Source organism: Dromiciops gliroides, chromosome 4 (genome assembly GCF_019393635.1).
Source record: "Dromiciops gliroides isolate mDroGli1 chromosome 4, mDroGli1.pri, whole genome shotgun sequence".
Lineage (NCBI taxonomy): Eukaryota > Metazoa > Chordata > Mammalia > Microbiotheria > Microbiotheriidae > Dromiciops > Dromiciops gliroides.
Genome location: NC_057864.1, coordinates 382,833,946 through 382,852,545, shown reverse-complemented (window position 1 = coordinate 382,852,545; position 18,600 = coordinate 382,833,946). Strand labels below are relative to the sequence as shown.

At 38.9% G+C, this 18,600-nt stretch overlaps 1 protein-coding gene across 1 annotated transcript in view; it reads right to left on the bottom strand.

The window, feature by feature from the left end:
- The window catches only part of PHACTR2 (phosphatase and actin regulator 2), a 164,402-nt gene that overhangs the window by 46,541 nt on the left and 99,261 nt on the right, over positions 1-18,600 (bottom strand). Inside the window, 6 exon segments of the mRNA XM_044003499.1 lie at positions 140-296; positions 1,632-1,653; positions 1,655-1,732; positions 1,735-1,767; positions 2,274-2,349; positions 12,506-13,040. Of these exon segments, the coding sequence (XP_043859434.1) occupies positions 140-296; positions 1,632-1,653; positions 1,655-1,732; positions 1,735-1,767; positions 2,274-2,349; positions 12,506-13,040 (901 nt within the window).

The window sequence follows — 18,600 nt, the reverse complement described above, 5'->3', positions numbered from 1 at the left end:
AATACAACCAAAAATCAAGCAAATTTAAAATGTTTGCTGAATTAAGTGGGTATTTAGTTGGTTTGGCGTAGGGTTTCGGTGAGATGGAAGTGCTCTAATTGTGTGAAGCACTCAGCATTCCATTCAGACTTCAAGTTACCTGACAAGCTTTGTTCCAATCTGTGTCTAATTTCCTGCCTCTCCCTCTTCAGAGGTTCTCTGCAAGATGTTCTTGTCTTCCAGTTCTTTCTTAGATGGTCTGTTGCCAAGTTTGATGGCAAGAGTGTCCCTGCGACGTATTTTACTTGCCAAAGCACCTTGGGATTGGAAAGAGTCAATAAAGAGAGAGAGACTTTTAAACCATTTGTACTCAGGTTACACACAAATACTCAGCAAAGGCTCTTTCAACACATTCAAAGACCAGACCCCCTTCCTAACATAACTGTAATTAATTAACATCAAGAGTGGTAAACTCAACCTAGTTTGTACTGAGTAAGACTGGAGAACATCATAAAAAACCTAAAATATGTCAGGGAACTTAGGGGATAAAAACGTCAAGGAATTTTATCCTTATGAACATATTTCCAAGTTTATTTTGCTGTTTGAGTGCCATAGAGGTCTTAAAGTGTGACTATCTTTCCTTCTCAAATCTTTAGAAGCAAATGCACTCACCTGTACCCCTTAAGAGCTCATTCTCTTCTTCCTCCCTCTCTCCTCCTTCAGAAAAATAGCAATCAAGTTACTAAACCTAAAGCACCCTGCTGCACACCACTGTATACCTGGAATGACCCAGCAGCACTGACTACCTGAAAGGTATTACCTCAAAAGATGACAATTAATTCTAGTGGGGGAAGATAATAGTGCTGCATTTTGCCTACTACAAACTAGAAGGAATCTGCTAAACAGCTGTTTAATGTTTTAGTTTTGGAATAATTTATTTTTATGAACTATGAAGCTAGCTATGAATTAGTCTCATAACAAGACTGAGTGACTCCACAGCCTGGTCTTCTAAAAGTTGTGAGACCTTTAGCCACCAAAACAAACAAAAAAGTAAACTGGGCATGGAAGTCTTCCATTCAGGAATGACCAGTATGATGGTGATCTTGGATCACAGTGAAAAGGGGTCCAGATAGATAGATATTCTTTATTACAAACACAAGACATACACAGACACACGAGGACTGAGGTATGAATTACAATCCCTCTTCCCTGAGGGAGCAGCCCTCAAGAAGGTCTGAGAACAAAATAAAGCCATCAAAATAAATGTCTTTCATTTGAAAGGGGACAAGAAAAATAAAACAAATTGTGTGCTCCTTAATGAGTTGTCTTTTGTTTTTGGAAAATCCTTCTCAACTCATAAGAAACCTACTTTCAAGAGACATGAAAAGGCACCTCCCTCTACTCCTTTGCAGAGGTGGAGGTGGAGTCGGGGGGGTAGGCCACAGGTGTGGAACACTGCATAGACTGTCAGATTTTTTTCAATACATTGATCTGTTTAGCTATATATATATATATTTTTCTCTTTCCTCCTTCTTTGTTTATAAGGAATAGTTTTCTGGGAGGAGCAAAGGGGGAAGGATACAGAAGCAATATTTACATGACTTAAAAAAGAGGGATATGAATAAAAATCTGCTTCAAAAAGATATTCTTACTTTCACCACTGTCATCTTCATCACTCGTCGTCGTCATCATCATCAGTGTACAGAATAGGCCCATCTGAATCAGAATCATCTAGCTTGGTTCTCCTCTTTGAACCTCAACCTCTGTGCTGCTGAGAGATTCAGAAGACTCTCCATCAAACAGGAATCATTAGCCGTGGTGCATCCTTCATCAGCTCTTCTTTGGTTGTCAAAACTATTCAGAAGCACAAAAAATCTGGTTATAGCAAGAATGATACATACCATCCCACCCCAGATCACAGAAATGCACAATTTCCTTCCCTCCACAAGTCATAGGGCAAGATGCTAATGCAATGAGAATATGCCCATATGAACACTATTGGAACTTAAGTCACATCAGAGGGCTAATACAAGCTAATGCAAACAAACACTAATTGCAGAAGGAAAAAAAAAGCTATATTTGTGAAACAAACCATTTCTTTGGTGTTCTTATTTCTAAAAGGGGACGGGTTGATTTGATCATCTCTAAGGTCCCCTCCTAGCTCTAGCATTCTCGTGATTATGTAAATGTGGTAAATAGAAATGACATAAATGGGGTGAAATTAAATTTTGAAAAATAAACCTCTATATCAGTGTGATTCAAGAGGAAAACCGACTGACTGGGATTTACTACACCTTGGTTTCTAAGTCTGTTTCTACAAGACCAGTGTGACCATGGACAAATTTTGTAGCGCCTCCATGCCTCAGATTCCTGAGGAATCCATAGAATGTTAGAGGAAGAAGGGTCATTTAGACATGACTTAATAGAACCTTTTCATTTTATACATGAGGAAAGTTATAGCCAGACAGCTCCCCCCCCTCCCCCTCAGGAAACTCACATTTACATAATGCATTCTTTGAAGTAGATAGTGCAAATATAATTTCTATTTTATAAGGAAACTGAGGTTCAAAGAAACGTGAATTTGCTAAGGTTTCTAGAAGCAGAAAAGGATCTTTAACTCTGACCTTTTTTTTATCAGCCCTGTCTCTTTCCAGAATCACTGCACTGCATTTGTAGAAAAGGGTCCCTGCTTACCTCACTAGGACCTAGTGATAGGAACTGAGAAGATTGATATGAAAATTAAATCAGCTCTTTAGAGGTAAGGTTGCTATATTGATCCAAAGTGCTATTACTTCTCTTTACAGTTGAGGAAATGGAGATTCTGAGATGTAAAGACTGATCCAGAGTGACCCAGCAAGGAAGCCTAGTCAGTATTTGAACGTGGTTCTCCCTAACTTCAAGTTCCCCACTCTGTTCACTATGGCCATAGACCATTGTAGCTATGTTGAAATTGTTTACAGCTGAAGCCACAATGAAGTGAAGGATGTGCTGATTAATAGATTGCCCTGTTGGTAGGATGCAGGTAAGGAAAATTCTACATTTTAATATTTCACAGGGAAATACAGTAAAAGTTTGGAGAATCTTAGCAATTATCTGGACCATTCATCTCCTTTTGTAGAGAAGGAAATGGAAATGAGATCTGTCCTACATCACCTCAGTGTTAGTAGCACAGCCAGGTCCTTTGACCCCAAAGCCAGCATTCCTTCCCCTATATGCCCCATTGCTTCTGCACACACCTCTTTTTTTGATCAATAGAGATCAATATTTTTTCTTGTCAGTCATAAGCTGAACAATGATAATAAATTAAAAAAAACTTTTTAGAATGTATTTGGTTTTATCAAGTTTTCAAAGCACTCTGAAGTACATTGTTTTCCACAAACCTCAGTTCTATGAGGTTGGTGGGCAGTCATTCATTATTTCTTTTTTATAGATAAACACCAAGTCTCAAAGAAGTTAAAGGATCCTGCCCCAAGGCAAAGCAAGAAACTGACAGAAATGGGAAAGTTTCCTAACTCTGCCTGGCTTGTCTGCTGGACTACAATTTAACAGCTATCACACCCTTGCTTATGATCTATAAACCCAAAGCTTTGTGGAGTCAGTGCCTTATAAACCCATCCTGTAGGCCTCCAGTTGGAACTAAGCTTTAAAGGGGACAAATTGGTTTTAATTCACAATTACAAGTGACACATGAAATATTCAATGTTTTGAGATATTTATGGAATACATCTACCATTCCTGAATATCATCACCTCAGAATTTAAGGCAGCTACAAGAGCCAGACAAGACCCCTGCCAGCCAGAATATGACAAATAGATTTGTAGTACTGTTAAGGCCTGGATTCATAAGGTAGCAACTAACCTCTCAAACTCAGAATACTAATTAGAGTTGGAAGAAACCTTATGGATCCTCTAGTGCAACTTTCTTCAATTTTATACATGAAGAAAGTGATATCCAGAGAAGGTACCATAACTGCCTAAAGACACATGACCTAATTAAATAAATTGGACTGGTATTTTTTTTATAACAAATTTACCCACTGTCAAGCCTGCTGACATTTTTATCCCAATTGGAGGCCCATCTGATATAGTAATCAATCAACAGACATTTATTGGACACTTACTATATGCCAGGCAGCTAGGTGGCACAGTGGATAGAGCACTGGGCTTGGAGTCAGGAAGACTCATCTTTTTGAGTTCAAATCTGGCCTCAGAAGCTTATTAGCTGTGTGACCTTGTTTGCCTCAGTTCTCGTTTGTAAAATGAGCTGGAGAAGGAAATGGCAAACCACTTTGGCATCTTTGCCAAAACCCCAAAATGGTGTCACAAGAGTGGACACAACTGAAACACTCAACAACAACATACTGCGTGCCAGGCAATATGCTAAGAACTGGGGATACAGAAAGAGACAGAAGATAATCCCGCCCTCAAAAAGCTTGCAATCAACGAGGAAAAAGGTCCTTCCCAACTTTTGTTACCATAAACAACTAATCTCAGTCAAACACTATTAAAATCTTCAGGCAGGGCAGCCCCCCCAGTACCTCGATGGATACAGCATGACACAAAATACAAGATACAATTTTGCTTAGAATGGAGCTTCAATCCACATCTGGACCATTGTACTGGGACCCTAGAATGTTCAACCCCAGAACCTTCAAACTCTGATAGTTAATGTTCCTATGACCAGAAGGGAACTTGAGAAATTCCATAGTTCATTCCATTTGTCTTTGCAAAGACTAAATCTAACCAAAACCTTTGAAATGAAGCTCCCAGTGTGACAATTTTATTTTTAAAATCTAGCATTCTCTATTATAGTAACCTTCACAGTTGGGAAATTCTTTGTTACCATGAGCCTACATCTCGAATCTCACAGCTAAGCCCTGTTCTGATTGCATCCTCAGTGGTTCTAGAGAACAGATGGCCACCATCTTTTGAGAAATCATCTTTCAAATATTTCAGCTGAAGAGCAGTGTTGTCATCCCCTTTGCCTTCTGCTCCCCTAGTAGCACATCTTTCTTAAACGCTACCTATAAAGAATAGAAATTGCTTTTGGGCATAGTCTTTGAAACACGAGAAATACAAACAGGCTTAGAGTCAAGAAGCCAGACTCGAGACAGATTCTCCCAGAGTGAAGGAGAGCTGTAAATCTATTTGCCTATGAGCTTCACAGGGAAGATTAGGTGCTTCTGATAATGTGTTAACTCGGTCAAGTTGCTATTTTTAAGTAAGAGGTACATAGTCTAATAATAATAATAATAATAATAATAATAATAATAATAATAAAAGTACACAGTCTAATTTCTCAAACTTCAAACCCTGTTTTAATTATCTGGAGTCTCTATGTTTGGGCTATATCACGTTTTCTTTCTTACTCAGGCTAAATATTAGCTATGGTAAAATTTAATCCCATAATCAATACTAATGGAGGATTAAAAACAGCAAAGATCAAAGAAACCCATAAGTATTACAAAATCCTTTACATTTTTAGTTTTTCTTATAGGTAAAAATAGAATTCAAGTCCTTAACTTTTGTATATTTTTCAAAGCTAAGTGGCTAAGTATGGCTCATTGGCTAGAGCACTGAGCCTGGAGTGAGGAAGACCTGAGTTCAAATTTGGCCTACACTAGCTATATGACCCCGGGGGAAGTCATTAACACCTGTTTGTCTCAGTTTCCTGAGAAGGAAATGGCAAACCACTGCAGTATCTAGGCCAAAAAAACCCTAAAGGGGGGGGGGGCACAAAGTCAGACACAACCTGAAACGACAATTGAACAGCAACAAAATCCCCTAACCATACTAATGGAGGAGAAAGCAGCAAAGATAAAAGAAACATATAGGCATCACAAAATCTTTATATTTTTTAGTGCTGTTATAGGTAAAAATAACTCAAGTCCAATGTCTTGTCAGAAAGGCCACATATAACAAAAAGAAATGATGGAGGGATGATGCATGAAAGACGAAAGGACTGGTAGTATGGTATAATGAATAGAGAGCTGGCTTTAGAACCAGGGAGATGGACCATGGGCAAGTCCTGCTTTCTGACAAACATGGCTGTTGTAACACTGAGGCAAGTCTTCTCTGTGACTCTTGGTAATTCTCTAAGACTATAAATCACAGAGAAGGTGCCAACAAGCATTGGTTAGAAATGGTTTTCCCCATGCAGGACTTCTCTGTATCACTGCAATTATGGTCCATCTTTATTTCTATCCTTTTCTCTCGCCCTGTGCACCTTCTGGTGATGGTGCCCAAAAGACTAAAAACAAAGGAAAAGGGGCAGCTAAGTGGCACAGTGGGGAAAAGCACGAGCCCTGGTTCAGGAGGACTTGAGTTCAAATCTGGCCTCATACCACTTGGCACTTATAGCTGTGTCGACCCTGGCAAGTCACTTAACCTCATTGCCCTGCAAAAAAAATCCAAAACACGAAAAACAAAAAACAAAACAAAGGAGAAAAGTAGCAAGTCCCTATCTGGATAATGTGCAAATTGTATTATTAGTAACTGAAAAATTGAGACCCTGTCCATATCTGATTTTTTTAGCCCAGTTCAAAGTAAAACAATTTGCTTAGGATAAAATGGAACAAAAGCAGCCCAGTGTGGAGGAAAGAGCATAGAATTTAATTATTATCTCTGTGCTGATAATTCTCAAATCTACTTAATCAGCCCTATATCTCCAACTACCTTTCAGATATCCTGAATTTTATGTCTAGTAGATATCTTAAAACTTAATATGCTCCAAAACAGACCCTCATCATCTTTTCACCCTAAGACCTGCCCTGCTTCCAAACTTTTTTATTACTGTAGAGGGCAATAATACTATCTCCCACTTGGGACAGCTAGGTGGCCCAGTGGATAGAGCATCAACTCTGGATTCAGGAGGACCTGAGTTTAAATCCAGCCTCAGACACTTGACACTTACTACCTGTGTGACACTGGGCAAGTCACTTAACCCTCAATGCCCCTGCAAAAAAACAAAACAAAACCCCACTATCTCCCATTCACCTAGGGCTCGCAAACTTAGATGTCACCTTCACCTCCTCACTGTCTCTCCACCCCGCTATCTACAATTCACTGTCAAAGCCTGTTGATTTAATCTTTTATAACATCTCCTGACTGCATCCCTTCTCCCTTCTGATGCTACTGCCACCCTGATGCAGGCCCTTATCACCTCACACATGGACTACTGCAACGCCCCCTGGTGGGTTGTTTGTCTGACAGTCTCTCCCCATTCCAGTCAACTTCCATTCAGTTGCCAAGCTGATTTTTCTAAAGTGCAAGTCTGACCATGTCACATACACCCCCGCCCCCACTCAAACACCTCCAGAGGCTTTATTATTAACCCTAGGCTAAATACAAAGTCATCTATTTGTATTCCAACAGTACTTTAACAATCTAGTCTCCCCATCTTTCCAGTTTTCTTACACCTTCTGTTCAATCATTTCAGTCACATCCAACTCTTTTTGACCCCATTTTGGGATTTTCTTGGCAAAGATGAAGAACAGAGACAAACAGGGTAAAGTGATCTGTCCAGTGGTCACTGAGCTAGTAAGTGTCTGAGGCAGATTTGAACTCAGGAAGATGAGTCTTTCTTATTACAGCATGCCACTCTATCCACTGTGCTGCCCAGCTGCCCTCTTCTTTACACCTCACTCTCGAACATGTACTCTTTTGATCTAGTGACACTGGCTGGCCTTCTTGCTGTTTCATGAATAAGATGCACCATCTCTTGGCTTGGGTATTTTTTTTCTGGTTGGCTGTTCCTCATGTCTGGAATGTTCTCATTCCTCATCTCTGCCTTCTCCTGGCTTTCTCTCCAGTCCTTGCTCAAATTTCACTTTCTATAGGAAGCCTTTCCCAATCCTTCTTAATTCTAATGTCTTCTCTTTCTTAATTACTTCCTATTTATCCTATAATAGCTTGTTTGTATATATCTGTTTGTGGTCTACCCCATTAAATTGCAAGCTCCTTAAGGCAAGTGACTTCTATTTTGCCTTTCTGTGAATCCTCAGAGCTTAGCCCACTTCTTGGCATATAGTATACAACTTAATAAATGCTTATTGACCAACTAATATGGAATCAGATGAGCTAATTTAAAATGACAGCTCTGTTGTTTGTTTACATATTTTTTGGGCAAATCACTGAACTCAATGATCTTCAGTTTTCTGTGGTTGTATTGGATCACTTTTAGGTCCATTCCATTTCAAAATCACTGCCCCCCCCCCCGGGAAATAATTTTTTTGATGAGCCAAAAGGGAGAAAAAATAGGAAAGCAAAAAAGGTTTTTAAACACTGAAAATGGTTGGCTTGGTTATAATATGAAGTTCGTTAGATATAAATAGAGTACCATACTATATTTTGTAGTTACCTCTGATTCAGGGAAATAAGGTAAGTCTCAATCAGGTTCATCTATTGTTCTGTCTCTTTGCTTACCAAATCATTCATAAAAATACAGGATACAGAATGTATTTCTTAACTTGGCAACTCAACCAAGAAATCTCCCCAATTTGGCCCCTATCTTTCTCATTTTATCTCCCAGTACTCCTCTATATGAGCAGCTGGGTGGCTCAGTGGATAGAGTACTGGGCTGGAATTAGGAAAACATCCTTCCTGAGTTCAAATATGGCCTTGAGACACTTACTATCTGTGTGGCCCCAGGCAAATCACTTAACCCCATCTTGCCTCAATTTCCTCATCTGTAAAATGATCTGGAAAAGGAAATGGCAAACCAACTCCATTATCTTTGTCAAGAAACCCTATACATGGGGCAGCTAGGTGGCACAGTGAATAAGCACTGGCCTTGGATTCAGGAGTACCTGAGTTCAAATCAGGCCTCAGACACTTGACACTTACTAGCTGTGTGACCCTGGGCAAGTCACTTAACCCACTAATGCCCCTAAAAAACAAAAACCCAAACAAACAAAAAAACCCCATACAGGGTCATTGAAGAGTTGGACACAACTGAACAAACAATGACAACATTCCTCTGTACAAATTCTCTGCTTCAACAAGACCTCAATTACTTACTCCTGGAGCACAGGACTTTAGACTGGAGAGTAACCTTATAAATGATCTAATGCACCCTCCTTTTCTGACAGATGAGCAAACTAAGGCTCAGAGGGGTTGGAATTAAGAAATAGTTTATGTAGTAAACACTTAAGGACTTGTTGAACTGATTTTCCAATGGGCAGAACCAAATACTTGAGAGATCCCAAGGCTTCTTGACTCCCCAGCATGTTGCTCTTTGCATGGATTCTCTGCCTCTACATCTCTTGCTCAGGCTTTTCAGTGACTGGAATGTTCCTGCCCCTGCCCCGCCCCCCCCAATCTAATTATCTTACTTATTGTTCACTTTCTACTTCCAATCTCAGATTCTTTCGATCCCTACAGCCCATATGGATACCTCAAATGAACTTCTACATTTGCCACTAATCAGTACCACATATACATTTCTCTTGCATATATTTTGCCCACACATTTTATGGTGTTACATTTCATTTCCTCCATTAGAATTTAAAATCCTTGAAAGTTGGGATTGTTTCATTTTTGGTCTGTATATCTCCAGCACTTAGCAGGCCTTAATAAAATCATTGTCCATTGAGTGATCACTCCTTTGTAGTGTTATCTTTTAATGCAGAGGTCCTATGTTGCCAAATAGGAATTAAGGAAAGTGATTTCATAGTTTCCAAATGAAATCTACTCGCTGTTTTTGATATGAACTAAAATCTTGAAATCTATCTCTTTTTATCAGACCTCAGTCAAACGGTGAATATTTTGATACCAAACTTCACTTAAGCCTATAAACACAGTCTGACCACACATTCAGCTTTTCAACAAAGATAATTTAGTTCACTCACATTCAGCTAACAAACCACTATGACACCAAAATCATTTTCTGTTATATTTTTCCATAACAAGTCACTCCCTGTGTATAGTTGTAATGCTCCACTCCTTTCAGCACTACCTGTTAGCATGAATTTATTCCTTTGGAAATTCAACATTTTTTTCTTATTTCTCTAATTATCCCATGATTATTTATCCTGCAATTGAAAAAGATTTTTTTGACCAATTCTTTAATCCCCCAAAAATATTTCCTACTGTTTTATAATTATGTTCTTTTCTTTTTAAGTCCATCCTAAATGAATTTTTTTCTACCAAGGGGCTATCAATTTGATAAGAAAAAGAAATATTGGGGGAAGCTAGGTGGTGCAGTGGATAAAGCCTTGGCCCTGGATTCAGGAGGACCTGAATTCAAATCTGGCCTCAGGACACTTGACATTTACTAGCTGTGTGACCCTGGGCAAGTCACTTAACCCTCTTTGTCCACAAAAAAAAAAAGAGAGAAAAAAAAGAAAAAGAAGTATTGCGGATTTGGAATGAGAAGACATTTCTAGTTCTGGCCAGTTATATAACCATTACACTAGGTCACTTACCACTTAACCTGGAAGAGGTAAGCATCTTGTGATTGATATGAAGAAAGCTTGATGCTATCAGTAGTGACTATATCCTACCCAAAGGCTATAAAGGGAGGAGGGTCAGAATTCTTTAAGAAAACTGGTGACTGGGTAGGGGGTGGGGATGGAGGTTGACAAAGAATTTTTCTGGATTGAGAATTATTGCTTGTGCTTGGAGGTGGAATGATTAGTGGTATGAATTAGTTATTAGAAATCAATTTGCCCAGATAAAAGTCAAGAGAAAGAAAGTAAGCATGTATTATGATGTTCTGGGCAGTGAGCAAATTTTTGGAGGTTTTCAAGTATGGATCCCTGGAGAGTTTGTCACCCAGAGAACGAAGAGGGAAAGAATTAAGGAGTCATGTAGGGTCAGCATTCTTGCCATTGTGGCTAGACTATGTGTGCTCTGAGTCTTAGTGCCAATCCCCAAGGAATAATTCTAATTTAGTAATGAAAAAAACTCTCTAGAATGAGAGCCACCAATAGCTTCCAAATGGGTAAGGAGTAGACCCAGAAGCACAGCATCGGGGTATGTACATATGTCAGCAGGTCTATGACATAAATTCACTAAACTTCAGTTTTTTAATAGAAAATAAAGTCCACAGTGTGAGAAAATAATTATTAATATTGGATTTCTTGGGGGACTCAGAGATTAGTTCTCAGTGCTTTGCTCCCCCCTTCTCCCCCACTCCAGAAAGTCCAGTTCTAGAGAAACTTCATCAAATCTCATCTGGGGACAAACCCCAAGGAAACAAAAGAAATGGGGACAGACTCTTTTGTCTAGCTCAGAGAAGGACTGATGGGATCAACCACACCTAGATAATGCTAAACTTTGCCTTAAGCAACTTTTCCTTGATGTCATCTGAAGAGTTCATTTTAATGTGGACCACCGTCAAATCATGTCAACCCATGGAATTGAATGATGCTAACCAATTAGCTTTGACCAATGTATAATGAGCCACCTCTATCTAAAGAGGATAAAAACCTTCAGGAGACGCCATTAAAGCCCTTTTGGGTTTTAGAGACTTGGTGTGTGCTCTTGGCTCTCTGGCTCATGGGTCTTCTGAACTCTCCTTGAGACAGAATGTGTTTTGGGGAGCTTTTCTCCTGCTTGAGCTAACTGCCATGCTGAAGCCCCTCTCCCCTGTTTTTCTCTACCATGCGACCTGAGACCATGAGAAGTTACAGAGACAGGTGGTCAATTTCTTTACTGGTATAAAATTAATAAAATAATAATATGCTTACCCAAAACTGGTCTCTATATCAATAGTCATTATTTTTCTTTTTTTCTTTTTTGCAGGGCAATGAGAATTAAGTGACTTGCCCGGGTCACACAGTTAGTAAGTGTCAAGTGTCTAAGCCAGATTTGAACCTCAGGTCCTCCTGAATCCAGGGCACTGCTTTATCCACTGCGCCACCCTAGCTGCCCCCTATAGTCATTATTTTTAAAAGACAATAGTATTCATCCTACTTATCATATGGGAAGATAAAACTGAGCTTATAGATAAATATATTTGATGTTCTTAATAAATATAAAACATTACCTTAATGACCTTGGGCAAATTATGTCCTGTGTTTGGCCTTTAGTTTCCTCATCTGTAAGATGACAGGTTTAAACTGGTTCATTTCTAAAGTCCTTTCCAACTCTAAAATCCTATAATTTTTAAGTGTGTTTATATGCACACAGAGCATCCCAAAAGTTTTAGTGCCATTTTAAGGGTTGGTTTTTTTTTTAGTTTTAAGTTTTAATAGCTTAAAACTACACTAAGACTTTTAGAACACCCTGTATGTCAGCCATTATAATGTCTCAGTAAATATGTGTACAATGCAATAGTTAGCACTAAATAAATGTTAGCTATTATCAGAATTTACGATGATGATAATATCTACTATAACCTGTTACAGCCATTCTGTTCCTCCCTAGCCTTAATTGATGTTATCATCATTTGTGTACACATCTCATAGATTCCTGACATTAACTAGATTAAATTCTTGGACTCAATTCAATTTAAACAGAATTGGTTTTCTGTTTCTCAGTATAGAGCTATACAAAAGATGTTACGGATTGTACTACAAACCTACCATTTTGTGTTCTCTCTGTTAACACCCAAGCTGGGATCTGAAGGAAGAGTGGTTCTGTCTGTCAACTCTTCTGTCTTAAGATGACTCGAGTCTAAGGCAGAGACGGGTAGGCCAGCCCCATTGCTAAGTGTGACAGCGGGAATATCAGATGCATTCATGCACTGATTTTCCGGAGGAAGAGGAGAAGCTGGTGGAGGAGGAGGTGGTGCTACAGGTGGAGGAGGGACTGCTGACTTATTCTGTAGGTCTGTATTCTGCTCTTCTGAAAGGAGGGGAGGCTCCTCTGACTTCAGATTGTCTACCCTGCTTTCTAAAGGCTCTCCCTTGAGGTTGGATGTGGCAGAAACAGCTCTCTCTGGAGGTGGGCGGGAGGATGACTGTTTGCCTGCTTTCTTCTTGCCCCGGGAAGTCCCTGCTGCAGCTGTTTTGCTGGAAGTTGGCTCCTTGGAAGCTTTGCAACGAGATGAGGTGGTAGAAGTTGATGGTGAAGAGGATGACTTGGATACAGTTGTTTTTTTCAAGTGAGAGGAACTAGCTAAAAAAAGAAAGAAATTTGGGATTAACTTTTTCTTCAAGATAGCTTGCCAGTAAAGTGCCTGAACTGTAGTTCCCATTGATGCTCGGGAAAAATTTATTTAAAATGCAAGACTGGGGCAGCGAGGTGGCGCAGTGGATAGAGCACCAGCCCTGGAGTCAGGAGGACCTGAGTTCAAATCCGGCCTCCGACACTTAACACTTACTAGCTGTGTGACCCTGGGCAAGTCACTTGACCCCAATTGCCTCACTTTAAAAAATAAATAAATAAAATGCAAGACTACTTAAAAAGCCAGCACAGGTAGTGAGTATACTCCCATAAAGTAGTACAACAAGTTAGCTGTCCCTATGATTCTGATCAGCATAACAGTTGGTACCCATTAAAAAAATACATTTTTTCTGCAAGGGGTACATATAAAGAATATATGGAAGCCTATTGCCTTATCTGAGGGAGAATAGAGATTTCATATTCATGCCCTAACTATGAAAAGGAGAAATCTTTTCTTTCTTGGTTTCTGATGACATAAATTGCAAACACTTTGATGGCTGAAGTAACTGGACTCTTTCTTCCATTTTCATGCCTTCCAGAAAATGTCACTTTTTTATTCTTCTTTTCCAAAGTATCTAGTTGGTAATATAATAATAATAATGGAGAGGATTACATTAGGATTGTATAAGTCCTATTTTCCTGCCTCTGGTTAAGACTGATTTATTTGAAGTGTTCCTGGAAAAATTGGCCTTCACCCAATTCCTTCCTTTTATTCTACATAGAAAACTCCATTAGCTCCTACATAATACATTTGTGTCTTAAAACCATTATAATCTGTAAGTTATTCCCACAAATATATATATGTATATATATGTGTATATATGTGTATATATATACACATATATATATATGCACACACACACACACACACACACACACACACACACATATATATATATATATATATATTTGCAGGACAAGGAGGGTTAAGTGACTTGCCCAGGGTCATAAAGCTAGTGTCAAGTGTCTTGAGGCCAGATTTGAACTCAGGTCCTCCTGAATCCAGGGCCAGTGCTTTATCCACTGTGCCACCTAGCTGTACCCCGCCCCCCAAATATCTTCTGCTGCAACTTTACATGTTTCTACTTGTTCCTTGGGATGAGCACAAATCTATTAGTAAGTGTCTTATCTGACTTTGCCCTCATGCAAAGGGACTCTATAGGTAAGCCTTTTCCTGCACCAATAAGTAGGAACTCACCTGTTCTAAATTAGTATAGGCAGCTAGGTGTACAAATCCTTCCTCAGACACTTACTACCTGGAGAAGTTACTTAACCTCTGTTTGCCTCAGTTCCCTCATCTGTAAAAATGGAGCTAATAATAGTACCTACCTCCCAAGGCTGTTTGTGAAGACTTTGTAAAATGCAAGACTGAAATGCTATATAAATGCTGGCCATTACTCTTACTATAGAAAACTATGGAGGTGATCACAGCATGAAGAGCAAAACCAACACCCCCACCCTCTTTTAGACAATTTCATTATATTCAGACACCTTGGTAGGTGAAATCCAGTGCCAACTGTTGAAAAAGTTGGATTATAGAATATACTATTGATGTTTTGTTACTCTCAGATTTATACCATAAATAGAAATGCCCTCCCTAGTCTCTCCACATCTTTTAAAAAAAGATTGGGGTTGCTTTAATGACATTTAACAGGAATACTGTATGTAGACAACAATAATAATGCCTTCTATTTAAATCATATTTTAGCATTTAAAAGTGTTTTCCCATTAAATTTTGTCAAGGCAATAAAACCCCCAAAGCTTCACAAATTAAGGTTATTTTGGATTTTTTGACTCAGGTGTTTTCAATTTACTATAATTTTTTTAATAGGTAAAACATGACCCTACAAAATCTCTGCAATATTCATTTACTTAGAAAACTCTTTCTTCCTAAGGGGAACAAAGACAAGATCATCCCAGGCTAGCTCTAATTATGACAGATTTCTAATTGGTGAAATAAGAATTATTGATCTTATTAAAAATAGAAATAGGTGTTTTACTTTCCTCACTGTGAAATATGAAAGCAATGTTGGTTCAGTTAACCCCTATGAAGTCATGAAGGAAAAAAAAAAAGGAAAAAAACCCCAATTCCCTCAGGAACACTACAGTTGCTGGTAAAGTTGTACAATTCTGAGAGTAATACAAAACCTAGGGGAAATTTTTGCTTTCCTTCATTTGCTAGGCAGCTGAGAGATCATGGATTAGAACCTCGAGTGCTTAATGGTAAAGCAGATAATTTGGAAACCCATAAGTTATACATAAAAGTAATGTCACACAGCAATTCTCATCACCTTCTTCATGCCCCAAGCTACAGGTACACAAGATAACAATAGCATGGGACTGAAAAGCAGGAGCTAGAATTCAACTACATTTTCTGGAGGGTCGGTCACACCCATTACCCTCTACACAAATTAAAATGATTTTGTCAGAAAGCCTGAATAGGGTGCAAATGAAACACCTGCAGAACCTTAAATAAACCTGCATCAATAACATTTCAAAAGTCGAGGACGGTCCCCAGGGTTGGCCCGTTGGTTTCCTTCAATAAAACCTCAAGATAGCTACTCTGTTATCACTCCTGGCATAACCAAGTGCTTATGCACATTAAAGGATCATCAGTCACTTTTGGTAGGAAGTGGCTAAATGGCTGGAGCACTTACTTCCCTGGGAAGGCCATTTTAAGCATATAAAGAAGTTCTGAAGTTAGGTATTAAGAACAACTCAAAACCTCTCTCTCTTCTTTATCAGTTGGGCTAGAAACTTCATGAAAGCAAATATCTTTTCCCTTCCATGAAATACCAACTTATTGCAGGGAGATTTCTAATCATTCACAGACTGTGCTTGAAATGGGGGAGGAAGGAGAGAAAAGGTAAGTGGCAGAATTACTGTATTGATACCAATTTAGAATACACAACAATTTTTTTTTTGTCAAATAGCTTAAACAAGACACAATATTCACACTAATGAATTTCTTTAAACAAATCTTTTCTGAGGTGGGATAAAGGTAAGCTTTGCAGAGGTAATAAAAGAATGGGATGGGTCACTAAATACTTGGAGAGTAAGAAAACTGGAGTTTGGGGTCCTCTTGGTATCCCACCCATCTTACTTCAAACACTGCCACCACCACCACCAGGGTTAGTAAGTCAGTCTGGAAAATACACACAAAAACATGGGAACCTTCACACCTTCAAGGTCCCAGAAGAAAGGCCTTCCATGGAGCATTCAGTGCTTCCTAAGGCCTGTCAGACAAGCCAGATTGAGACATTTCATCCTTAGAGTTTATTAGAAGAGAATGAGACAAGCCATTGAACCTGGGGGTTGGGACTGGGGTGGGGAAGTGTGTGAAGATACAGAAGGGAGAGAGACAGGGAGACACAGAAAGCATCAGAGAGAGAAATAGAAACAGAGAGAGACGGAGGCAAACCAACAAAAATCACACAAAGAAATAAAAGGAATCATTCATTTGTATAAGTAGTTTGCAGGGATTTAAAGCATTGGGGTTAGAAAGTGTATTTATGAGAAATAGGGGAAAAAAAAACAAATCCTGATTCTTCCAATGAAAAAAGCCAATAATTAGTTGAAGAGATTTCTAATATTTTTAAGGAATTTAATGTATGATGTAGCACATGGAGATTTTTTATTTATCATGGGAAAAGCTACAGTTATTTGCTCTAAGGGCTAGATGTATATATACACACACATATAGACATGTGTATGTGTGTCTATATGTATTTATGTGTACATATAAATACACATACACATATATACATAATTTTTTTTAAAAGAAGGGTGTGGACTTCACCTTGTATTAAACACATCTCTACTTGAAGGAAGAGTTGAATACTGGGTACATGAAATTCATTATGCTCTACTAAAATATTCACAGGCAACTTAAAACTAAAAGTAAATGTGTTGACTGTTTATATCCAAAACCTAACTAATGGCAAAGTGTTATCTCTTGGGAAGTGGTATAGTGTCCATATTCTTGGGACACAGAAAAAAAAAATAGGGTAGCAAGTAAGACTAGAATGCTTTTTAAATGAGAAAATTTGAACTATATGGAACTCAAAAAAGAGCACAGAGAGGGTTTGTGCATATCATGGGATTTTTAATTTCATTATTTTGAGATAGTAAAATTAATAAGATTATACCGTGTGGGTCATGTTTTCATGGAAGAAATGAAAATATTTTCAAAGAAAAGACAAGCAAACCACATACCTTCTAGCTCAGAATTTAAGTGTAAGGGACTGGTAATTAGGCAAACTCAATAGATTAGTTTACATCTCCTAGTCTGGAGAACAAAGAATATTTCAGTTTCAAGAAAATGACAGATTTATTACTTCGTGCAAAAGAAAAAAAATTGGATTCACTGTCACTTTGCTTAAATGTACCAGTCCACTACCTTTAAAGAAGACAATTAAAAGGGCCAAGCACCCAAGACCTGCCTGAGAGCCAGGCATGCATGTACACCATCCACACCAAAAATGGGGCAGTACTCACCGACCTCTCGGTTGGCCCCTCGGCTCGTCGGCTTGGGTGGAGGGATGGGGGGCTGCTTACCAGGAGCCTTGGTGGTTTTTTTACTGGGTGGCGCTTCATCACCCCTGTGGCTCGCCTGTACAGCAGGAACCCCTTTTGGAGGTGCAGCTGCTTTTTTGGGTTTAGGTTTAGGCTTGGGCTTAGGAGGAGCTGGAACTGGGTGTGCCGGTGTTTCAGAGTGGTTTTCTACAAATGAGAAAGTGAACAGAAGCAGACTGATACAGACACAGGTCACATAAAAACAATGAACAAGACGGATGATGGCAGCTAGATGGTGGTGTTTGGCCTTTGGGAGCCAGAAAGTCGTTTTTTGGTTTGGTGTTGTTTTATTTTTCTATAACAGGCAATGTATGGGACAAAAGCAAAGACTTAGAAGACAAAGAAAACTATAGTTCATCCCTTGGGTACTTCAATTTCTCTCTGGATAAAACAGTGGTAGGGAAGCCATCTACTTACCAAATTTCTCCCATCACGTTACTGTGAGGGTTTATATAAGCTCTTATGACAAGATTAGGTCTAAACTTTATCATCCAAAGTGGTAGTGATTGATGCAGGGAGTATTTTCACATTCAAGTTATTTTGAATTTTATCAACAATGCTACCCCAGGGGCAGCTAGGTGGTGAAGTGGATAGAGCACCGGCCCTGGAGTCAGGAAGACCTAAGTTCAAATTCAGCCTCAGACACTTGAAATGTACTAGCTGTGTGACCCTGGGCAAGTCATTTAACCCCAACTGCCTCACCAAAAAAAAACCCCTAAACATCTTGATGCTACAGACCAGTGGTTTCCAACTGTTTTCAGAATGAAGACCTCTTCTTTTATCATCACAATATTTCACTTGTCCCTACATGAGAATAGCTATGCCAGTAAATGTTTGTTGAGAAAGAAATATATAATGGCAAAAGTCCTGAAAATGTATTTTTCCTAATAGACAAAAGAAAGCAGTGACAATACAGAACTATGGACTGAAAACTCTT